Source organism: Rhinolophus hipposideros (genome assembly GCF_964194185.1).
Source record: "Rhinolophus hipposideros genome assembly, chromosome: 5".
In the NCBI taxonomy this organism is placed as follows: Eukaryota; Metazoa; Chordata; class Mammalia; order Chiroptera; family Rhinolophidae; genus Rhinolophus; species Rhinolophus hipposideros.
This window is the reverse complement of record NC_138051.1, coordinates 45,427,123-45,453,199: the sequence shown is the minus strand read 5'-3', so window position 1 is coordinate 45,453,199 and position 26,077 is coordinate 45,427,123. Positions and strand designations below refer to the sequence as shown.

At 33.0% G+C, this 26,077-nt stretch overlaps 1 protein-coding gene across 1 annotated transcript in view; it reads left to right on the top strand.

The window, feature by feature from the left end:
- The window catches only part of TRPM7 (transient receptor potential cation channel subfamily M member 7), an 83,695-nt gene that overhangs the window by 33,398 nt on the left and 24,220 nt on the right, over positions 1-26,077 (top strand). The window contains exons 12-25 of the mRNA XM_081050059.1: positions 2,692-2,745; positions 4,456-4,596; positions 4,873-5,007; positions 5,589-5,869; positions 6,899-7,127; positions 8,187-8,342; positions 8,420-8,563; positions 10,529-10,657; positions 12,267-12,545; positions 17,922-18,096; positions 19,983-20,109; positions 21,228-21,412; positions 22,106-22,238; positions 22,903-23,618. Of these exons, the coding sequence (XP_080906185.1) occupies positions 2,692-2,745; positions 4,456-4,596; positions 4,873-5,007; positions 5,589-5,869; positions 6,899-7,127; positions 8,187-8,342; positions 8,420-8,563; positions 10,529-10,657; positions 12,267-12,545; positions 17,922-18,096; positions 19,983-20,109; positions 21,228-21,412; positions 22,106-22,238; positions 22,903-23,618 (2,884 nt within the window). The remainder of the gene's footprint in view (positions 1-2,691; positions 2,746-4,455; positions 4,597-4,872; positions 5,008-5,588; positions 5,870-6,898; positions 7,128-8,186; positions 8,343-8,419; positions 8,564-10,528; positions 10,658-12,266; positions 12,546-17,921; positions 18,097-19,982; positions 20,110-21,227; positions 21,413-22,105; positions 22,239-22,902; positions 23,619-26,077) is intronic.

The window sequence follows — 26,077 nt, the reverse complement described above, 5'->3', positions numbered from 1 at the left end:
TTAAATGCCATGACATTGTCTTCTTGAAGCCCAGTGGCGTAGTTAAGTACAATTATATCTTACACTGCGGATTGTAAATTACTTTTGAGTAGGGGTTATATCTTTATTTTCCCCCATATTTTTCCTTTAATAGTGTCTAGCGGCTCTGCCCAGGCGCTCAGGTGGTTGGAGCACCGTGCTCCTAACATCGAAGTCGCTGGTTCTATTCCCACATGGGCCAGTGAGCTGCGCCCTCTACAGCTAAGATTGTGAACAACAGCTCTCCCTGGAGCTGGGCTGCCATGAGCAGCCAGAGGTTGGCGTGGGCTGCCGCAGGCTACTGCGTGCCACCGGGAGCGGCCGGTGACCAGTGAGAGCTGCGGTGAGCTGCTCTGAGTGCCCAACCAACAACTGGCGACCGACTGCCTCAGCAGGGGGAGCACAAGGCTCATAATATCAGCTTGGGCCAGGGAGCTGTGTCCTACACAACTAGGCTGAGGAACAATGGCTTTAATCAAAGGGGGGCAGGAAGGTGGAAGAAGGAGGGGTAAATAGTGTCTAGCACAGTTACATTGAACTTTGTTGGCGTTCTACTATCTCTAGCGAACAGACATAAAAATTAAAAGGATTATTCATTGTGCTGAAACATAAAGCAAATATAAAACAATAAAAATAAAAATTGATCCCATTAGCAAGGCAAGTAATTTTTTAAATTGTATAACTCAGTAGTTACTTTCAGCATCAATTATTAATAATTTTTTTTAATGTTTAAGGGATTGTAAACATGACAAAATAGGTTCTCAAACTTTTTGGTATCAGTGTCCTCCTATAACAACAGTTATTGAGGACTTTAAAGAAGTGTTCTAATGGGGTTTTGTTTATGTGTGTTGCTATTTACCATATTAGAATATAAAACCAAGAAATCTTAAAAATATTTGTTAATTTGTGTTTAAGTTAACAATCCACTATGTTAACAGAAAAACGTATTTTTCAAGAAAACAAAATTAGTGAGGAGAGTAGAATAATTTTACAGTTTTACAAATCCCTTTAATTCCTGGATTTATAGAAGACAGCTGGATTCTCATATTTGCTTTTGAATTTAATTTCACAATATCACACATCAAGAAGCCTGTGGAAATTTTACTGAACACTTGAGAGAATGAGAATGAAAAAATGCAAATGACTTCTTTACATGATTCTGAAAATACTTTTGATCTCATGGACCTCTTGAAAGGGTCTTGAGGGTATTTAGGGGTTCCAGGACCACTCTTTGAGAGCTACTGTGTTAAAGTATATTTTATACTAAAAAGTTATGTTTAATGAATAAACATTAATGGATTAAGATAAAGTAGAATTCCAAAAACTGCATTTCTACTGTGATTAAATACTGTTAGAAGAAATACAGTTAAACTTTCTTAAAGTATGAAATACTTCATATTAACTTGGAAGACACATTTATTTGTCTTTATTTATTTGACACATTATAAAAGTTAACATATGGAAGAAAATGGGCAGGAAGAACTTAGCTCCTGAGTGTCTAAACCAGGGGTGTCCAAACTGCGACCCGCAGGCCAACTGCAGCCCGCAATCCATTGTTAATTGGCCCGTAGCAAATTTCAAAAATATATTTAGTTTACTTAAATAAACCAGGTGAGGCAGTACGAACTTCACCTTGAGTGAGTGGCCTGGCTGGCTGTGTATTTTACCACATATGACCCTTGGTAAAAAACGTTGAAAAAAGTTGGACACCCCTGGTCTAAACTAAATATTGTAAAAAGAAGACAGCAAAGTAAAATGTAGTTTATATGCAATATCTTTTATAGTCATCTTTAGATATTATACAAAATTTAAAAGCCAAGAATAGCAAAGAAAATATTGTTTTCAAAGAAATAATATGTTTACCCAGTTAGATTTGAAAATTTATTACCAAGTATATGTGATCAAAATGGGAAAGTAGATTGCATTGATTACTATGATAGCCTCATAAAAAAATAACACAATAGTGGGAGAGAAATCCCATTTGATACTTGCTTTAAACAATAAATTCAAAGTGTTGAAATAAGTCTTTAGATTTGTGCTGTATAAAATTCATTGCAATAAATTTCAGATGCGTGAACGCACCAGCTAAAAAGTTTAGAAGAATACATTGTTTGGCCCATTTACCTCAGTCTTGATGAGGGAGCTACACTCCTGGGTATTTTTTCAAAATAGAGGATACCATCAAAATAAGATTAGTGTAAAAATGAAACTCGTGTTTAGTATACAGTATACATAAATGGAATTAAGATAATAGGAAAAAGATGACGTATCAAAATGTTAAAAGTTTGTTACCCAAAACATTTAAAGCATTGATACAACCTCATGATTAGTGGCAGACGCAGAGGTACAGATATTTTAACAAGAAAGAGAATGTATACCTCCATTATTAATGAAAGAAAGGTAGATTAAATTTAAGATATAATTGTGAAGTTTGCAAGTGTTACATAAGTAAAAAACGTAAGAACATAAGGAATTATACAGTTTTAAGTAATATGACAATATGAAATGGTTATATCCTTTTTGTTCCATTTTATGAACAGAACTTATTTAACTCAAAAACAGTGTAATTTGTGCAAGTAGGTTCATAAAAGTTCTCTACATAATGAAAAGGGAAGTTGTTCGCAGTATTTTAAAAGAAAAATAATAGTTCGCTCTAATTTTTTCTCCTTAAAGAAACAAGGTCCAACTAATCCAATGCTATTTCATCTTGTTCGAGATGTCAAACAGGTAAGAGATTATTTTCTTTTCCAAAATATTATTTTAAAAAATCATTCATACTTCCATCTGTTTCAAGAAACATTTACATACATCTTAAAAATAGTACTAAAATGACATTTTTTTATGGGCTAAATTTGTGGTAACATTATCAGTAAAGAACATAATGTATCAGAAATCAAGAAAGAGGAAAGTTCATCGTGAAATTCTGACTGAATTTCTTGAGCTTCTAGTCATCTGAGATAGAGTGATGAATTTCATAGTGCTCATTGGTCCACAGAGGAAGATCATTGATAGAATGAATGTATCTTCTTCCTTTGTTTTCAGAAGAGTTTTCTTCCTAGGCATGCATGTAAAGACATTGAATAAGGACATTCTTCAACTGGATGGTGATCTTAATGACAGATTTCGTTTTGCTTTTACCAGAGCACTTGAGTAATGGGGGAGACCTTCAGTCCAGGGGGTTTCTAAAACTCATTTGCATTATGATTTACTTAATGTGGGTTAGCAGAAAGAACTGTAGTTGTTAATTCTGGAAACAAGTAAAAGATGCGGTATGTATTGACTATTTTTACATTGGTGATTATAATAATTCCAATTTTTTTTGTTTTTGTGAGTGAAAAATCCTGAAGTAAAGGTAGTAATTGAATATTTTGTATTCAAATTAATAAGTTTTGTAAGTTATTTGTATAGTTTGAGAAATTACTTATGATTTTATTTTAGCTAACTCACATTATTTTCCTTAATTTAGATATTTCCCGTTCAAGTGGGCTCATATCATAATGGTATTTGTCAGATTTTTTAAAAACAAACTATCATACATGACATCTTCAATCATAAAGCATATTTTGAGGTTGCTTAAGATAAAATATAAACAAAAATACTACATTTAAAATGAACATTTTTTGATTAATGTTAAATAGACTTAAAGAATATAGATATCTAGAAATTAGAAACTTCACAGATGGAACCAAAATATAAGAAGTATAAGCATTTTTAAAAATACTAAATTCATGAAATTATAATTAGAATGGTGATGGTAAGAGGGCAGAATTGGTTAATATAGATCAATCATCTGATGATTAAATCCTTTTTGAGATTATTCATGAGATTAACCAAGTAATCTATTCTGAAACAGGCAATCTTTTCAAACTCACAAGTGAATTATGTTCCAGAAGTTCATTTGTAAATTGATGACCTGGGAAAATGAAATCTTAGCTCTAAACAGTGTTGTAAGTGGTACTTAAATCCTAAATGTGGCTATAAAAACTTGTGTGACGTATAATTTTGGTTTAAAAAATAGTTATAAGTATTTATGAGCCCATCAAGAAGCATAATTAACACTTACAGCATTATTTTTGTAGGAAAATGCAAGTTATGATATCTGCCACAGTGAAAATGGAGTATTTGCCTCCTAGCAGCAGCTTCTTTGCCTCTATGTGTGAAGTATTAAGGCGTTGGAGAGATCAAATGATCTTTCTGCTGTAGACCTTACTCCTGTCTTGAACCACATCTTTGAGACTTCAGACTGCAGAATCTCCTTTTCTTGTAAAAGGAAACAGAGAAACAAATTACTCCTTTGTCCTGTAAAGATAGCTGCTGCAAATTCCAGCTTCCTGAAACAAGTAAACATTTGGCATTTTGGAGATTAGGCACATTTCTAGGCATGGAATTACTGAGAAATAATATTTTGTTTTTTTAAAAAGAATGTTTTGTTTCCAGGGAAATCTTCCTCCAGGATACAAGATCACTCTAATTGACATAGGACTTGTTATTGAATATCTTATGGGAGGAACCTATAGATGCACCTACACTCGGAAACGTTTTCGATTAATATATAATAGTCTTGGTGGGAATAATCGGGTATGTAACATTTGGAGGGGAAGTGTATATTAATATGTTTTAAAATTAACATATACTTTAAAAGTTAAAAAGTACTTACATTAGAGTGGTAAAAGTAGCATTTTCTTAAAAATATGAGATTTTTAACTAAGTACTTAGAAATATTTTGTAATTGAAATCCTAAACAAATCATGTTTTTCGTGTGTGTACACATTTCTACATATATAAATTGATTATTGAATTTTTATAGATATCAGCTTATTTAAATCTTAAAAACTAATAAGTTTTCATTTGTAGAGATCTGGCCGAAATACCTCCAGCAGCACTCCTCAGTTGCGAAAAAGTCATGAATCTTTTGGCAATAGGGCAGATAAAAAGGAAAAAATGAGACATAATCATTTCATTAAAACAGCACAGCCCTACAGACCAAAGGTATTTTTGTTTAAATATTACATTTTCTGTATTTTGGGTTTTGTTCTTTCTAAATTACTTAGCACTAAGAAGCAAAAAACTTGTTTTAGTAAGAGTTGCCTTTTGTTTTTAGATGTATTACATCCTTGATTCTTTATTTTGCCGTACACAAAAAGATATTCATTGTGAGTTAATGTTTGTATTAAGTTTTCCATAGTTAGCTATGATAATCAAATTGTTAAGATGTTTGATAAATGTCTAACTGCCTTTTATTCAATTTGCACTTGGTTAACAACATGCAAGACAAAGGTATTATCTAAACTTTGCTTTCATTAATATTGTGTTTTATCAGATACTAGTTGAAATATTTAGGCCCTTTCTTTAATCTTGGAAAATTTTGTTATAGAGACTTTTTTTTGGAAATGCCATTTCCGTAAAATGAATTTTGAGCTTTAATAAAAATCAAGTATATAAAATGTATACTATTTGGTTTGTGCAGTTATATGAAATTTAAGAATAACATAAACGAGATTTCATAAAAATGTTCACATGAATCATGACCTTATTATAATGAGCCTTATTACATTTATTTTCCCTTGAAGATTGATACAGCTGTGGAAGAAGGAAAGAAGAAAAGAACCAAAGATGAAATTGTAGATATTGATGACCCAGAAACAAAGCGCTTTCCTTATCCACTTAATGAGCTGTTAATTTGGGCGTGTCTTATGAAGAGGCAGATCATGGCCCGTTTTTTATGGCAGCATGGTGAAGAATCAATGGCTAAAGCATTAGTTGCCTGTAAGATCTATCGTTCAATGGCCTATGAAGCAAAGCAGAGTGACCTCATAGATGATACTTCAGAAGAACTGAAACAGTATTCCAAGTAAGTTATATTTTATCATTCGAAACATTTTAAAAATACAAAATAGATTGTGTTTAAGTGAAGGTTATGGTGTCATGCACTAAGTGGGGATATACATCTAATTTTATTGGTGTAATTAATTTTACTGGTATAATTAAGAGAAACCCATTTAAAAAATATATTAGGTATTTTTTAAAATTCAGAAAGAAACTTTGCTGTCTGTGCATGTACAAAATAGATTATCATATTGTTAACAATGCAAAAGTTAAATAATTCAGCAAGAAAAAAAGAAATACCAGAAGTCAATTTAGTGATTGCACATAGTAGCAATTAGATTAGGAAGTGTTCCACTTGACATGGTAAGGAAAGGAAGAAAGTGAGATGTGAACTGTTTCTAAGGAAATGAATTCAACTGGAAGGGCATTTCAGATGGTGGAACTACAAATATAGAAGAATGAAACAGTTCACAGAAGCTTACAGTTTACTCACGGGACTAATGGAATATTAAGCTGCAAAGATAGTTTCTAGATAGCTTTATGATGGAAAATAGGACCTCTCTTCCCCCAAAATAGGCCAACTTTGGAAGAAGGTAAGCTGTTACTGAAAATAACTCTAGCAGGGATCCTACGATTACGTAGGATTTAAAATTCAGGTGTTTTTCATGATTAAGTTAGTCCCTACTCACATTATTCCTTTCTAACTTGGTACCAACTCATTTTTATATTTGAAATGACTATATACTAATTTTATAAATGAACATTGTCAGTTTGTTTCCTGTGACACTATGGATTTATTTCCATGACCAGGGGAAAGTGCTCTGGAGTCACCTTTTTTTTCTTGTTCTTAATGTGATATTTTAATACTTTGTGATTTCCACATAGTAGTAGATATCTGAAAACATACAGCTACTATGATTCTAATGCCTCACAATTCCCTAAGTGTGTGTGTGAATATATTAAAAACTAAAATGGTTATGAATGAATTTAAGAATAGTGGTTTAAAACTTCAGTTTGGTAATCGGAAAATATTTTGTCTTTAATCTTTTGATAGTGATTTTGGACAATTGGCAGTTGAATTACTAGAACAATCCTTCAGACAAGATGAAACCATGGCTATGAAATTGCTTACTTATGAACTGAAAAACTGGAGTAATTCTACCTGCCTTAAGTTAGCAGTTTCCTCAAGACTTAGACCTTTTGTAGCCCATACCTGTACACAAATGTTGTTATCTGATATGTGGATGGGAAGGCTGAATATGAGGAAAAATTCCTGGTACAAGGTATACCTTAGAAATAATTTGATATAAAGTATGTGATTAGATAAAAAGAACAGAGGAATTAGCCCAGATGAATAGTAAAATACCTTAATTTATGAGAGTGGTGGGAGTGGTGGTGTTGGCATTTTATCCCAAGTGGCAGGAGGTGTCCTTTTTTCCTCCTGTTCTTTACTCTGAATCCTTTTCAGATGTGTATAGTGATTGCTGCTCCTATCTGAGCCAGAAACGTGAGGCCAAAAAGTGGAAGTACTGGTGTTTACAGTCCTGAGCAGCCTTAACAATGTTGCTGCTTTTTGAGAAGATTCCCAAATTCTGTAATTTAGGACCAACTACTAACTTAATAATTGGTTTCTTTTAATTTACTTGAAGTATATTGGATATGCCTGTCTTTATGGTCAAGAATTTGGGTAAAGGGTTGGCTTCAGGTTTCATCATAGTGAGAGATACCACTTGAAACTCTCCTTTTCATTTTCTTATATTTTAAGTAAAATGCGGAAATCTGGCAAGTAATTTAACCATTGACTATTGGAAATAGATAATAAATACTAATCATCTACTAAAAAAATTTTTGAAAGATTAACCAATAGAAACCCTGATAAACAATTGTAATTTCTTTATGCTTAGGATTTGTAAGTAATACATAAAATTTTAGAAATAAACCTTCTTGTTTATGTAGGCACAAGTTGAGTTAAGATATAGAATGCTGGCAAAGAGTTTTAGGATAAAATTAGGCACATAGCAACTTTATAAGCCCTGAATTCTGTTTAAACAAAAATGTATTTTCTGAACAAATTGTAATCTGTTTATTTTTAAAGGACAAGTCTTTATTAAATCTTTTCTATACGCATATAATACTCAAATGTTTCGTTATTCTTTAAAACAATTCACCCTAGGCCTCTTTAAATAATATAAGTACAAATGAAGTTTTTGGTTTTTTTCCCTATTCTACCAGGGACAAAATGACTAATAATTAGGCTATGTAATACCTTTTTATTGCTTTTGTTGTATTCTTAAAGCTCATTAATTTTAAAATGTAAACTTATGTGTTTCTAAAATTTTTAGGTTATATTAAGCATTTTAGTTCCACCTGCCATATTAATGCTAGAATATAAAACTAAGGCTGAAATGTCCCATATTCCACAATCTCAAGATGCCCATCAAATGACAATGGAAGATAGTGAAAACAACTTTCAGAACATAACAGAAGAGATTCCTATGGTAAGGAGGAAAAAATTTCTTCAGTAAATGTAAATTTGTTGTGAGTAAACTCACTATAAGTGTTATTTTTATTTTAGGAAGTATTTAAAGAAATCAGAATATTGGACAGTAACGAAGGAAAGAATGAAATGGAAATACAAATAAAATCCAAAAAGCTTCCAATCACACGAAAGTTTTATGCCTTTTATCATGCACCAATTGTTAAATTCTGGTTTAATACGGTATGTTTTTAAATTATATGAGAATAATGATTTTTAAAGATAGGCTTTAGGACACCTTTGGGCTGCAGATCCCACACTGGTCTTGATGTACCTTAGATCACTGAAAAGCCATTTTTCATTTACAAGAGAAATAAGTTTGACTTAGTTCCATCCAAATTGCCGTCACATGGAATGATAAACACTAATAAATCTTAGCTCTAATTAGAATCTGAAATTTACTAAAAAAGTATGTGGTAACCATATCTATCCCTTTTGTAAGTGGGTAACAAATACTAATCATCTGCTAAAAATATTGGTAAAGATTAAACAAAATAAACTGATATACAACTATAATTTCTTTGTGCTTTAGGATTTTGCAGATAATGTTAAAATTTTGCAAAAACCTTTCTTGCAGTGTTAATTGATGGTGAAAAGTAATCTAGAGCATTCATATAGTTTTATTTATCAGTGATGTAATAGCTTGTTTCTTAATCATATTTTAGTACATGTTTGATTATCTGCCATATAATGGGTTTTTCTCTTGCTTTATGGAAGACGAGCCTTTACTACCAGATAGATAAATGAACTGCCACATGTATGTCCATAGAGGGGATGTACTTGCCTGAAGGAAAACACATGAGATTAGCCCGTACTTTTAACCAGTGTCTGAGCAGATGAGTTTTTATTCTGCTTCCCAGGAAAACTCTTAATTTGTTTTGATTTTGTTGTTTTTCATCTTCATCAGACTTTTTAAAGAATTGCCTACTACCTATACTACAAATGGCTCTGTACAAAATGAGCATTTGAGAATTTGTCCTTCAACCATTGCTTTCTCACCCACATACCATTATCCTGAGACTACTTAATAACATTTCCTTCTGAATATGAAAATTTTCTTGCTCTATCTTGTTAAGATGTTGAAATTGCACGTCTGAATTACCTAACATAATCCCCCAATTCTGTCCCCACTAATGGAAATAATGTAGGTTTCTGACATTTGTATTCATCCAAATAACTTTTTTTAAAATGGACAACCCAGGTGGCTACAGGAATTTCTCTTTGTTGCAGTTTACTTTCCTACCCTGCCATAGCTTAAATCAGGGATATGGCTTGTTTTAAGACTGGTAGAAGCAAGGAGAATGATAAGCAGATTCTTAGTCACAACTGTTCAAGGGTCTCAGAGAGTCTGGGTTTTCCTCTGAAATGACTATTCAGATATTATTTTACATAGACCTTATAGTCTTTTTTGTTAACAGTATCAGAAGTGGGATGTTCCCTTACTTAGGGATAATGCTTTTTAGCTAGGAAAATACCAGTTGTCTTCCTATGAATACTATTTGGTTGGGGGAGGGAAGAGGCAGGCCGGTAGAATGTGTTTCTTGATGATAATGGTAGTGAAGTTCTTTAGTAAAATTAATACCATGTTTCCCCGAAAATAAGACCTAGCTGGACAATCAGCTTTAATGCCTCTTCTGGAGCAAAAATTAATATGAGACCCGGTTTTATTTTACTACTATAAGACCGGGTATAATATAACAAAATATAATATAATATAATAATACTGGGTCTTATATTAATTTTTGCTCCAAAAGAGGCATTAGAGCTGATTGTCTGGCTAGGTCTTATTTTCAGGGAAACACGGTATGTTATGATATTTTAGGTATATTGTAAGTTAAATGGAATTCAATTATTTGGACTAAGTTGAGAACATAAATCTTGGTATTATAAAATTCTTACTATGGGAAGTATGAAAAACTCAACAAGGTTCTAGAATAATACATTTATACCTGGAGACCATTATATTTTGATTGATAAGTGCAATATCTGCACTGAAGAAGAGTTACTTGTAAAACTATATAATGATTAAAGCTGGGAGATTGTTCACAGGAGCTCATTTAGTCTTTTTTTTGTGTATGCTTAAAATTTTACATAATAAAACACTTTATTTTGTAATCAATTTTATTCATATCTTGTATTTTTTATTAGTTGGCTTACTTAGGATTTCTGATGCTTTATACATTTGTGGTTCTTGTACAAATGGAACAACTACCGTCAGTTCAAGAATGGATTGTTATTGCTTATATTTTTACCTATGCTATTGAAAAAGTCCGTGAGGTATGTCTTCAGTTTTTCCTACTCGTAACTTACTGTATATATGGAGGGTGTTTTGTTTTGTTCGAAGTATGTATTTGGGTATGTTTGTGTTATTTTATGTTTATCATAATTTCAGTAGGTGATGACTTTATAGGAGTGTGGAACATTTTTATTTTTGCTGTTTTAAAAATCATGGCAAAAGATTAGGAATCAGTGTGCTGTTAACTTTGTCACAATTACAAAGAAAATGATTTATCTCAGAAACACAGCCTAGATCTGTTTTTGCATTATTTCCTCAACATCCATATATATGTTCTCTACCACTCATCAAAAAGTATTAAATATACGTATAGCCAATCAGGCAAGTAAATTATACATAGGTTTCTTATTTTGTTCTTGTATTTTACTGCCCCCTAAGTGTACTCTACTGCCCATTGAATTGTCACATAGATTTAAATCCCTTTGTCTATCAGAGTTTTTCACTTAAATTGTAAATTTTCCAACATCCTGATTTTGAAAAAAATTTTTTCCTTAAATAAATTTTTATACTTTCCATTCAAACTAGTAGCTACTTAAGGGTTGTTTTATAACACATTTCCTTAGTTCTGAATTATTTCAGGTTTCTGCTTTTCATTTAGAGAATGTGAAATTGCAAAAATAAATAGAAGGCATTGTACTGCCTTTCCACTTAGGTATCATAGGAATTTATCTTATTAAATAGCTTGTTATGCATTTTAAATTTTTTTAGTGCCATGGTTCATATGTCATATGAAATCTGTTATTTTACAAACATGTTTTTAGAAATTAGGTTAAATGATAAAAGCAAGTTGCAATGCTTTTTTTTTTTTTAATGTGCATTCATAAAACAGTTCTGCAAGGATTCATTCATTAGCTAGTACAGGCATACCTCAGAAATATTGCGTGTTCCATTCCAGACCACTGTAATACTAAAGCTAGTCTCTCAATAAAGCGAGTTGTAATCTTTCCACTAGTGGAGGGTTTTGTCTTCAATTTGTAGAAAACGCAACACCTGTAAAGCCCAATAAAGAAATGAAATTAGATGCCTATAATAACAGTAGTTGCCTCTAGTGGGGCTAAGGAAGAAAAGTGGAAGGGAGACTTTTCAGTATTTATTATGTTATGGTTTTGAAGATGTAAATGTATTACTATTCCCCACAAAAAGTAAAAAATATATTTTATATTCCAAAGAAGATACTAAAGGTACTAAAACCATTGAGTTGTTTACTTTTTGCAAATAAGGCACCTTTGGAAGATCCTACCAGGATATCTTAGTGTTGTTTCAATGAAAAACAACTTCAAAACTATCTCCCATTCCAATTCTAGAGAACTGTGTTCTAACCCAAGATTTTTAGCTTAGCTTGGTTGAGCAGGTCATTTGTGGACTTTGTTTTGTTTTGTTTTTTTCTAACATAGAATGAAGATAAGAAGCACCTGTCTCTGATATCTTAGTGAATTACTTTGGTGATCAAATGCATCATCAAATGCCAAGATAATAAAAAATACTTTGAAATGTTAAAAGATACATAAAATTCTATTGTCGATATTATAATTGCTGGTGTATTTTTTCAGAGGAAGAAATTGATTAAACTCTTTTTTAAAAAACTTTTAGATCTTTATGTCTGAAGCTGGGAAAATAAGCCAGAAGATTAAAGTGTGGTTTAGTGATTACTTCAATATCAGTGACTCAATTGCCATAATTTCTTTCTTCATTGGATTTGGACTAAGATTTGGAGCAAAATGGACCTTTGAGGATGCATATGATAATCATGTTTTTGTGGCTGGAAGATTAATTTACTGTCTTAACATAATATTTTGGTATGTGCGTTTGCTAGATTTTCTAGCTGTAAATCAACAGGCAGGACCTTATGTAATGATGATTGGAAAAATGGTAAGTTGAGAGACTTATAATCATCATGGGTTTATTGATATTGTTTCTTAAAATCATAAAAACGTTAACATAGTTTTACTTGAACCAGAGAATGTTATTGCATGTTTATTTGCTTTATACTTCAAATCGACCATACCTAAGTATATTAACTTTTGAAGAAAGTATTTGATGGGTATGGTTAGGAAAACCATATTTTATTTGCTGTATGTTGAAATGCTTTAATTTTTGAATACTACTTGCTATGAATATTTGAGATTAGAATGAAAGAGATGAACTTGTTACCTCCAATCTGAATTTCTTTTCATCTTTACTGCCACTACCCTAAGCCAATCCATCACCACCTGGTATCTGCAGTACTCTAGTAATCTGTTTACTCACAGCCACTCTGGTTTATCTTCAATCTACATTAGAACAGAGTAATTCCTTCAAAATGCAAATCTGCATATGTCACTCCCCCCTCTTAAAAGTTTTTTTAATGGTTTTGCATTACTTCTAGAGATCAGTGTACTTAATGAAACCCATAGGCCCTAACCAGTTTGGCTGTTGCTTTTCTTTTTTTTTTTTTTTTAATTTTTAAATTTGAGGTAATTATAGATTCACATTCAGTTGTGAGAAATAATGACAGAGAGAGCCTATGGGCCCTTTACCTAGTTTCCTCCACGAATAACATCTTCCGTGCTTTTTTATTAAGTCTGGTCTCCTTCCATTTTAAACTTTTTATCTTGCTCTAGTCACATAGGCCTTCCTATATTTTCCTTAGCACAACCCTATCAGGGTACCATGGCTTATATTCTTCTTTCTGCCTGGAGTGATCACCCTCATCTACACTCATACCCTCAGCCTTTTTGACTAATTAAGTTTATACTGCAAATCTCAGCTCCAACATAATTCTTTTTTCAGGAAAGCTTTTTTGATGTCCTCCAGCTAGATCAAGTTCATTTGCTGTACAATTTTATGGGACCCTTGTTTCTTCCCTTCAGAATATTTATCTCTGTGTCTATATTTTAAACTGTATTCTTACTAGATTACTTATATTCTCCTCTAGAATATAGAGGAGAATATTCCTTGGAGAATCAAACTTTGTCTAATTTCAGTCACCATTATATCTTCAGTACTTACCACCATGCCCACATAGTAGGTTCTCCATAGTAAATGTTTGTTGTTTGGAGGGATAAAGCTATTACAAGTAGGAAAAAAAGAAACATTAAAATACTGAACATTCATTCGTTGCATTTTAATAAGTTGATTCTTAAGATTTTTTTCTCTTATTTTTATATCAGATTATAAACTTTAAAAACTGATTGTTCACGAAGTAGTTATTCTATTTCCTATGCAAGATGTGCAACAAGTATTAGGATATTGCCTCTGAACTTTATGAAACCATCTCTCTCTTTTTTTACTTTTCCAGTCCTGTAGTTATTTTTAATAATTTTATGATCTATCTTGAGGAGACTGTCTTACACCTAATATTTTAGAAAATCCTATGAGATATTAGCAAACTGTCAATGTGGTTTATTAAATTAATGAGTAGGGGAAATAGGGATTCATGAAAAGAGATGAATCTGTGGAGGCTGTTATTAAAGCGATGGGATGTGAGCTGTTCTTTGAAAGCTTCAGAAATAAGTAAAAAGGCAGAGCCTAACTATAACTTCTTTGATAACAAGGAGTAGTTAGTTAGCAGTGAAATTGAATCGGCAGGGCATGGATTATATGGAACACTGAAAACTGGGATGTTAGAGAAGAAAAATAAAGGGGAACCCGTTGAAGTGGGCCCCCCACAATTTGATTTTTCTTTTCCATAAGAAAACTAAGTTGGCATTTCTTTGTCTTTCCTTGTCATTTGGAATGACTTTTCTGTATAATTGTTGAAAGCAATGGTCAGATTGTTCTTTATGATGACTTTCAATCAGTGGGGGCAGTCCAAGAACATCTCACAAGTTGATGAGCTCCAACTTCTCATTCTCAGCTCCAACACACCACATAGTCTTGTGCCAGTATTAATGTACTTGGCGAGATAATGCCAGCTCAACAAATACTGTCTATGGTGTATGTCTTTGGGCAGTTCTTTCCTCAGCTGTCTCCATGGATCCAGACTGGGTTCTAACGTTGCATCCAGATCATGTCATCTTTTCCCGACGCAGTGTGGGCAATATTTGGCTCTCTCCCATAGGCTTAACCATCTGGCAGGTTTTGTTTTTAAAAAATAGATGTCAGATTTAATGTGCAATTTTTTTATGCACTGAACTAAAACATGTAAAACATTGGGCCTACTTCTGACATAAACATTTTCAGTTTTCAGTGGTGAAAAGGCAAACTATTATGCTATTGCTTTAGTAAAAGTAGCTTTTCCTTCCTTACTCTAAAATTACTACTCATTGTAGAAAATTTTAGCAAATACAGGCAAACTACCATCCATCCAGAAACATTCACTATTAACAGTTTGATGTATAGCTTTTCACTCTTCAAGATGTATCTCTGAATACATGTGTTTGTGTCAGATTTCACATACTTAAATGTATATAATAGTTTTATCAAAATAGACCTATAATATGTATGCTGTTCCTCAATCCTTTTTAATTATCTGCCCCCTTTTATTAAATATAAAAATATATTCTTTGAGTTTCTGAAACTCTTTTCCTTAATGTTGGAAAAATCACTGTCTTCTAAATTAGATTTATCTTCCGAGTAACCTCACTAGCTCACAGGACTATCAGCATTACGTGGCATCATGAAAACAAGATTTTAAAGTTTTCTGAATATGAGTATAAAGTTTTATTATTATATTTGCTTTTTCACACTACATGTTTCCCCTCCAGGAGAATGTGTCCTACTCCCCCCCAGTTAAGAATTACAGCTTTTCTATACACACATCAAAAATAGTACTCATTGTTCATCCTTTTTCCATTCTTTCATAAAGTGATGGTATTTCCAGGAAACAGAGGAGTTAAGGTTTTTGGGAAAGAATTGGTTTTATCCTAACTTTTTAGTGTGCATAAAGGTGCTCCAGCTCTCACTGCATACCATGTTATTTAGTGACTTAGTGGTATCAGGTTAATTTAAATAGTAATGTACAGTAAATGGGGGTGTAGGAAGTACAGAAGTAGACAGCCATAATAATAGATGGAGATGGGAAAAGTAGACGAAGCTAAGAGAAAATGGAGCTATCTGATTTCTGTCTGAATCTTGCTTCTAATGTACTCCCAACACTCCCATCATTCTTACATCCTAGCCACAGGGAGTTTGAGTATGTTTCATTTTCTTCTTTATCCATGGTCTTTCGATCCACCTTCCATCAGGATTATGTCTTTCTCCTTTTCAACCAATCGTATATCATTATCTGTCTTCTCCTAGTGCTATCTTCTGTTTCCACCCCCTTCAAAACTTTCAGAATGGTTAATGTTCTGATTATCTGCTTAAAGTAGGTACTGCAGGGTATAAGAAGTCCTTCGGTAAAGGATACCTTTAAATAATTAATAAAGGAGATGAATTTCATAGTGGATTCCCAGAGTAACTTAACACTCTTTCTTCTATCATTGTATATCTATTATATGCTATGGATCATACTAAGCTGAAACTTCAGAGATGAATAAGACATGGTCCAGATCCTCATGGAATTCACAATGTGGTATAAAGACAAACTTGAACAGATAGATAGCTACAGAAAGATATTGTAAACTCTTGTATGAAGACCAAAGAGCTAGTAACTAATTCTGTCATGAAGGCTTTCACAAATAAGGTATTTGGAAAGAGTTTAGGAAACAGGAATTTTTCCTGAGCAGGGAATTTCTTAAAGAAAACAGCTTTGAAAAGTTTGAAGATATAAGAGATTAAAATGAAAGAAATCTTCGTCTCAGTTGACATCTGTCATAGAGATCAGATTAATGAAAATTTCATGGTAAATGCTAAATCTTTCCCACTCCATATATCTATACATTCAAGCTAGAAACCCTCAATTTAAGAGATGAAAAATGGAATATTCAAATATTTTTAATTAAATTTAGATCAAATATATAAGGAAGGTTGTTAGGTAGGCTTTATGTGGAAAGTTATGAAATCCAGAGACCTCTGATTCATAGACCTTGAGTAATTTTAAGATACTTCAGTACAGATTTAGATTGACTTTTGACTTGGGCTTTTAAAAAAAAGAATTACAGATAAATGTTTGGATTCCAGAGTATATCAAATGCCATGAATGATGTTTGATGTATCATTTGCCTTTTAAAATCTTCTATCCCAAGACTGTTTATTGAGAACATAAATTCTCTCAGTTATTGTAAGTGCTCAAAGAAGGCATTATTCGACTATAATTACTCCATCCAGTCTAGACCTCTTTACCTTTCACATTCCTACCTTCCATTTCTACTTGGTAAATATTCATTTTAAAAATATATAAAAATGTCATAATAATTTTTTAGGTTGATTTACTATTGCAGTTGTTGGTTCACAGTAAATTAAGGTACAAATTTATTGTAAATGTAGTCTCTTGGTCTGCATGGGACTTACCTCAGCAGATTATTATTTGTGGATAGGTATTATATATTGGTTGAATGAGACAACGTTCACTTTTTTAGATATAAATACTGAACACTGTGCACCTAAATAAGTAGATAGAAACTAACATTTTATTATAGCATTTCACTTAATTCTTTGAGTTCCTAAGTAGTGATGTTAAAATTCACATTGATTTAACAATAAAAACTATTTTTCAGAGATTAGGTGATATAGTTCAGTTAGTCACTTTTTCAATTTTGTGAAATTTAAGAATTACAAACTACCTGATTTGCCAACAGATTTGTTAACCAAATATTAGTATCACTTATATTTTCAACACTCATACTGATAATTCAGTTTGTTGTTTCTGTTCAGCTCCTAGGAGGTTTTCATAGCCCATGACAAAGGGGAGGGTTCAGTATGGGTGAGAAGAAAAGAGTGCTTTTTTCTTTTTTTTTTTTTGAAGTGGGCAAAGGACAGTTATCAAAGGGACGTAGAAAAGAGAGTGTGCACCTTCAATGTAGGGACAGAGCAGTTTTAGGAAAGAGCACTTATGGAAATTGATTCTCTGAATCTGCCCGTGTGTCTATACCTCTATTTAAATCTTCATGGATTCCAGATAGGCAGACTCCAGTTTGAACAAGAGATAACGGTTACTTATATAGAAGATGCCCATGACTTGCCTAGCTCCAGAGATCAATTTTTACATAATCTCCTTGATGTTAATGTTTATGTAGTGATGAGAGTTTTCTGAATGTTAATTGGGAATAAAAAGAAACTCAAAGATTCTAGTTATCAATTTCGCACATTAGAAACTCTTTTAAGATGAAAATTGTCATTGTGTTTACATTCCCATGTATTTTAACAGTGTTCATCTTTTAACAGGTGGCCAATATGTTCTACATTGTAGTGATTATGGCTCTTGTATTACTTAGTTTTGGTGTTCCCAGAAAGGCAATACTTTATCCTCGGGAAGAACCATCTTGGACTCTCGCTAAAGATATAGTTTTTCATCCATACTGGATGATTTTTGGTGAAGTTTATGCATATGAAATTGATGGTAAGGATTTATGTTTACACAGTCATCTTTTGGCTATTTTATGTTTTAAAATCAACATTATAGTAATATTACGTATTTTCTCTAGTCTTTTATCAGCGTAATTCTTTCTACAACACATTAGTAAATCCCAGAAGAAACATAACAAAAATTAATTTATAAAAAGTATTTTAGAATTTTTTCAGTTACAAATCAAGGAAATATGACCTAACTGGCTTATACAGTAAGGATATTTATTAGCTCACATAAAAGATCAGAGGTAGAATTGTCTTAAGGGTTAGTTAATTCATAACTGAGGACTTCTGTTCTTTTTCATCCCATTGCTCTGTAATCATAGTGTCTCATTCATACAGGTTTCCTTTACTGTGAGACTCTTAACTAGCAACAGTTTTCCATGATTCTCTTAAGAGGGGTAGAAGATCCCTTTCCCAGAGTCTGTTAAACATGTTCTTTCATTTCATTAACTCACATGCTTCAGCCTGCCTATATCTGAAACAGGGCAGGGGTAATGGGATTGAATTAATTAGTTTAGATCAATCGTGGACTGGATACAACTCTTGAATTATAAAATTCAACTGTGAATATATTCTTTGCATAGGGTAATCGATTCTTTTTTATTGTTTTAGTTAATTAGGCTAGATAACTTGTGAACATAGGTGGTGGAGCCAACTTTCTACTGACTGTTCTACTGACTGTTCTACTGACAGTTCTACTGGCTGTTCTACTGACATCCACATCTGAGTTGTAGAATCTTTATTTTTTAGTTCTTTTGATCTCTCATGCTCTTTTTCTTCCCGTCTTGACTCCTGCCCACCTATTTATAAGTGATTAGTTTAGGGAATGGCCATGTAGTGGTCATCAGTTATTATCAGATGTTGGTTAAAACAGTGCGGTTTAACCAGCCTGGTCATACTTTGTTTTAAAGGCTTCCGATTCAGTGTTGTTTCCAGGTTTTCACTGATTGTTCTTTTTCTGATGTGGCTCAAGTTTAGGTACTATAAAGTGTTGTATATTGTTTTTCACTTTCTTCATTCTCTTCCTTGGGTATTTGCTTCATAAGACCAATCTAAATAGAGTGGAAGTAGATTCATAAAATTTTTAAAGAGTGATAAAAATTTGCACTAATTCATGATTATTTCATTCTAATCCTTGCCCTACTTAAATAGGTATTACTTTATTCCTTATTGCTTTATTCTGGGTATTAAAACTCTTCCCTTCCTTGTTGGTATTCATCTGTTCTGGCCCCAGAAACATTTATGTGGGAGTAATGCTTGCAAGCATTTCTTTTTTTTTTTTTTTTTTTTTCATAAATTTATTTATTTATTAGTTTCAGGTGTACAAAACAAGGTAATACTTAGACGTTCATCATCCATATCCCTCACACTGTGAACCCCCCTCCCCCCAGCTTGCAAGCATTTCAAATCTAATTATTGTATACGTATTTGAGAGACACTTTAACCACTCCTTCAACGCTGTTTTGTAACACAATAGGAAACTCAGTCATCTTTGTGTTTGTAAATTTACTGTGAGTTTGCCATACTCTTTTCTGGTTCAGTTATTTTTCTTACAGAAATGTCATAGTGTGGCTCAATCTGGGAATTGTATTCTCAGTGCTCCTCAGGCTAAACGCTATTTTGAAGAGTATACGCAACACAAAAATATACTTCTTTGTCTGGAATAGAGTGGTAGAACAGATACCTACATCCTTCACAAAATTCTTCTGTGCTGAAATACTCATAAGTTGGTGTTCTTATGGCTGCCGGCCCAGAAACTTTTGCTAGAATCTGTGAAACAGATTTGTACATAATCAAAATTTCCTTCACATAAATAAATACTGATTAAGCAGTTACTGGTGAATTACTATATTTAATTTTTTTTTCTTTCTAAAGTGTGTGCAAATGATTCTACTGTTCAGAAAATCTGTGGCCCTGGGACGTGGTTGACTCCATTTCTTCAAGCAGTCTACCTCTTTGTACAGTATATCATTATGGTTAATCTTCTTATTGCATTTTTCAAGTAAGAATTTTATTCAGTGCTTGTTGTAATGAGATCATTTAATGTGCATTTCTAATGTGAAAGAAATATACAAAATTATAAAAATGTTATTGCGGCTTAAGCTACTAAAATTATCATTGGGAAATGTTTGAGATCTTGCTCCTTGGCATGTGTTCCATTTGGCTCAAATAAAGTTAAAAAAAATTGTTTTTAGTAAAGTAAAGTTATCTTTGAAAATTACAAAGGAGGAGGCATGCTTTTTTCAATCAAATGAGTTCTAAATTTTAGTCTTTATTTCCACATGCAGTTTTTTTATAAATTTAACCTTTATTTGGGATTTTTACTAAGTTGCCTAGGAATACATATCCAATATACAAACAAAGGCAAATAATTTGTCAGTAATCCTATTCTTAATATTTTGGTGTACATCTTTCTATCATTTTTTTATAAATGTGAACCATATTATCTTTTCAAAAATAATGTCCTTATAATTTGTATACTAGTTTTTAACATTATCCCACATTAATAAATATCCTCTAGTTTATTCTTAATGGCTATATGGTATTCCATGATATAATTTTTCAAGCCAATATTTTATATTACTCAATTCGCTTGTTTATAATTACTTTGTTCGAGAAACCACATTGTGGTTAAATTTGCTTATCAGTCCTTAAGTGTTTCCATGGACTGTTTTTCTAAAAGTAGAACTATTCAGTATATGTATTTTTAGGATTTTTTGCAAGTCAATATAGGCCTGTGTCCCCAAATCTCTGCTAACACTGGACATTACCTTTTTAATGGTTGCTAGTTTGATAGTACGTAAAGGATCTTGTTTTTATTTGCACTTATTTCATGGTTGCTAAGATTGAATATTTTGTTTTTGTTACTTATATATAATTTTCAAATCTTAAAATCATATTTTCTGCCTATTTTTATGGAGGTTTGTAATTAAGACCCTCAGCGATATCAAAGTTGTGGTTTATACTTGTTGCATATATTTTTGCCAGTTTCTCATTTGCCTTTTAGTCTTGTTTATGGTAGGGTACTCTTGAATCTATTCAGAATTATAAATCTTTATCTTTAAAACTTTAAAACATGATTAGCTAACTTTGTTTTATTTCTATTCTGTGTTATACAAGTAATGTGTATTTACAAGTGAAGGCAATTTCCAATATTGTGTGGAAGTACCAGCGTTATCATTTTATTATGGCTTATCATGAGAAACCAGTTCTGCCTCCACCACTTATCATTCTCAGCCATATGGCTTCTCTGTTTTGCTACATATGTAAAAGAAGAAAAAAAGATAAGACTTCAGATGGACCAAGTAAGTAAAATATATTAAAGCCAATATTTTTATTTTATCACTTATCAGTGTTACACTAAAAGCTAAGTAGTAATTTTATTCAGAAGACTTAATTGGTTAATGTTATTGTAAAGACTGTTGTTGCATTTGCCTAAACATAAAAGAATCTTAAGTGCAAGATGACATCTATAAAAGTGAGTTTAGTATGAAACTTTTTTGAGTATGGCATCTCAATTTGTGTTTGTTAAAATGGTAATGTACATCATAACACTTACTGTTTTACAAACCATTTTTGCTGCTTTGGAAACAGTAATACTTTTAAGACTTTCTGTGCACTGCATGAGACTAATCACCATATCAAACTGTGCTTAAAATTTTACAATGCCTTTCCATTCTACCAATTCAGTTCTTAAATTCCTCCACCTGGTTGTGTGAAGGAGAGAGGTCTGAGAGAGATAGATGGGACAGTGTTTTATTGGAAAAGAAAGTTAGAACTGGAGGAAGTCCCTGAAACTCTTCTGCTGACATCACACTGTGAGTGCAGGAAAAAATAGAAATACTTGTCTAGTGCTTTAGAAATACAGCAATAAAAAGAGAAAATTATTGCAGATGATGTATATAGTCTTACGAACCCTGAGTAATTCATGAGACTAAAGAGCAAAAATTTGCTATCTTGTAGTCTTCATTGATTTTTATTTCCTTTTCTCTCCTTAGAACTTTTTTTAACAGAAGAAGATCAAAAGAAACTTCATGATTTTGAAGAGCTGTGTGTTGAGATGTATTTTAATGAAAAAGATGACAAATTCCATTCTGGGAGTGAAGAGAGAATTCGTATCACTTTTGAAAGGTTCAGAAGCTCTTTAATTATAATTGGTTATATAGCAGAGTGGGTCCTACTACTAATAGTTATATCTCTTATACATGGTCATTATTCAATTCATGTCTGTCAAACAAGTAAGTTTAGTAATAGTTTTACGTTATGTGTTGGGAGACAGTTCAGTTCTTTTAATATTTCACATCAATCAGTAAGTCAGTCTTTTATTTTTTGGCCTTCATTAGCAAAGGGCAGAGAAGAGTTAATGTTTTCTACTAGTTGGAGAAAAGTAAAACTGTACTCATTATTTTAATGCATTTCTATCGGCTTTTCTACATTCTTGAAGCATATGGTGTTTGTGTAGTTACAATAATGGTAATGGTGGTTCTGTGTATGTGGCTGTATACACATTTCTTGTATTACTCTGATATGGGAAAACTGGAATAAATATCCTTGGAACAAAAAGTTTTTGAAATCTTACATTTTATTATAATAGGATTAGCACTGGATCCTTCTTAAATATAAAATATGCCTTCTATAAATAAATAACCATATGTTATTTTATATCTTACCTTGTTTGAGTACATGTAAAAATGTTTTCCTTTTTGCCATTATTATTTATTGAGATTACCAAAAAGAATGTCTAAAACAACACTCTATTTTCAACACTTGTGAAAAGCCTGTTTTTCTCCTACAGAGTGGAGCAGATGTGCATTCAGATTAAAGAAGTTGGAGATCGTGTCAACTATATAAAAAGATCATTACAGTCATTAGATTCTCAGATTGGCCATTTGCAAGATCTTTCAGCTCTGACTGTAGATACATTAAAAACACTCACTGCCCAGAAAGCTTCAGAAGCTAGTAAAGTTCACAATGAAATCACACGAGAATTGAGCATTTCCAAACATTTGGCTCAAAACCTTATTGATGATGTTCCTGTAAGACCTTCTGTATGGAAAAAGCACAGTGTTGTAAATACACTTAGCTCCTCTCTTCCTCAAGGTGGTCTTGAAAGTAATAATCCTTTTCTTTGTAATATTTTTATGAAAGATGAAAAAGATCCCCAATGTAATATATTTGGTCAGGATTTTCCTACAATATCCCAGAAAAAAGAATTTCATTTTCCTGAGGCTGATTCCTCTTGTAGTGCCTTATTCCCAAGTGCCATTTCTCCTCCAGAACTGCGACAGAGACTACATGGGGTAGAAACCTTAAAAATGTTTAGTAAAAATAAAAAATTAGGCAGTTCATCTAATAGCATACCACATCTGTCATCCCCACCAACCAAATTTTTTGTTAGTACTCCATCCCAGCCAAGTTGCAAAAACCAGTTGGAAACTGTAACCAAAGATCAGGAAACTGTTTGCTCTAAAGCTGCAGAAGGAGATAATACAGAATTTGGAGCATTTGTGGGTAAGTTGGCAAACTGATATTTATATATCAACATTATATAATTTTTAATTATAGTTATTACCTTAGAAATAAAAAACTAATTAAAAACGATGTACTTCTATAACAAGTAGAATATAGTTCTAATAATAGAGTATGGTTCCAAAATTTCTAAAAGGATTCAAGTGGCAGTAGTTTAATTTGATTTAATTTGGGCTGTGATAGTTATATTGACATACACCTCTAAGGTGCAGTTTACTATAATAACAGTTGTTTGGAAAACTTATTTGGACTCTCTTTCGAATTTGACGATATTCCATTGAATTTGATCAACTTTTTTTTAATTTACATTTTTAAAAATTTTTTGTTGGGGAATATTGGGGAACAGTGTATTTCTCTAGGACCCATCAGCTCCAAGTTGTTGTCCCTCAGTCTAGTTGTGGAGGGCGCAGCTCAGCTCCAAGTCGAATTGCTGTTTTCAATCTTTAGTTCCAGGGGACGCAGCCCACCATCCCATGTGGGAATCGGACTGACAAGCCTGTTGTTCAGAACTCACGCTCTAACCAACTGAGCCATCCGGCTCCTCTTGATCAACTTTTATTGAAACAACCTGAGTGATTTGTAAATGTTAGTTGCTTGGGGAACAACATAAAGGTACAGGGGAGGCTAGAAATAACTGGAAAAGAGCATTGTTTTATAAATAGGGTGACCATATAAGTTTTCATCCAAGCCAGTACATTTTTTAAAGTGAAAGGGTGCACTCCTAATAATTACATTACGACAATAGTGAAAGCCAGGACTCTCCTTGGAAAATGTCTGTTTATGGTTGACCCATTTATATATCCCGAGAGGAGAACATTTAAGAAAGGAATGATTCATTACTATACCTCTGATAGCTCAAGTAAAATAGGGACTGAAAATACATTTATTTTGGCAATGATAACATACAAGGTATAATCAAACAATACGGTGAATATAAATTTTAAAAGAAGTTATTGTAGTAAAAATAAAATACGCATTGCCATTAAGCCCCCTCAAAATACTCCCCCTCGATTCGAACATGCTTATCCCATCGTTCTTGCCATTTTCCAAAGCATTTCTGGAAGTCCTCTTCATGTCTAGTTGCGCTGTCGTGGCTGCCTCAATGTCCTGAATCATTTTGACTTTGGCAAGAGCCAGAAGTCACACAATTCCAGATCCAGTGAATGAGGTGGATGAGGACACATTGTAATGTGGTGTGGTTTTTTTTGTTTTTGTTTTTATTAGGGAATATTGGGGAACAATGTGTTTTTCCAGGACCCATCAGCTCCATGTCAGTTAGTTGTGGGGGGCGCAGCTCAGCTCCAAGGCAAGTCGTTTTCAATCTAGTTGCGGAGGGCGCAGCTCACTGGCCCATGTGGGAATCGAACTGGCGACCTTCATGTTATGAGCACTTTGCTCTGACCAGTAAGTCAACTGGCCTCCCTGTAATGTTTTTATTTGACAGAAATTGCCATATAACAGAAGCGATGTGTAAAACGGAGCATTGTCATGGTGGAGGATGATTTATGACACACTTTAGAATACACTTTCTCTCAATCGTAGCTCACACCTAACTGCACCAAGCATGTTGAAACTTGTTAACACACTGTTACTAAGGTTCGTTGCACCATTTCCCATATTGAAAATCCTTGCCATTCTGTTGGATGGCACTTGGCAGCAGCATTCACAGTATTTTGTGATCACAATGGAAAGGCTCAATGTCACACATCACTTTTGGTACAGCAGTTCTGTCGAATAAAAACATGGTATGTCCTCACCCACTTTATTCACTGGATCTGCACTATGTGACTCTTGGCTCTTCCCCAAAGTCAAAATGACCATGACAGGTAAATGTTTTGAGTCGATTCAGGACATCGAGGCAGCCATGACAGCGCAACTAAAGACACTCACAAAAGAGGATTGACAGAACTGCTTCAGAAAGTGGCAAGAACGATGGGATAAGTGTTTAAAGCCGGGGGGGGGGGGTGTTTTGAGGAGGATTAATGGCAATGTATCTTACACTGTAATAACTTTTTTAACATTTGTAAAAAATTTTAATTTTTTTTTTAAGTGTGTTTTTCTAGGACCCATCAGTTCCAAGTCAAGTAGTTGTTTCAGTCTAGTTGTGGAGGGCGCAGCTCACAGTGGCCCATGCAGAGATCGAACTGGCAACCTTGTTGTTAAGAGCAGTGCACTCTTAACCAACTGAGCTAAGTGGCTGCCACCTGTAATAACTTTTTTAAATTTAAAAATTCACCGTATTTGTTGATCACACCTCGTATTAATGACCTTGGGTAAAACTGATTCAGTAGAGGAAGTAGCAGAGGGAAAAGCCAGATTATAGTGAAATAAAGTGCGAATGGGAGGCAGGAATATAAAGAAGGTGACTGGGGTCAATTTAAAAGCTGTCAAAGAAGGCAAGAAGAAACAACCAATATTGTGGTTTGTATGTTTAAGATTTT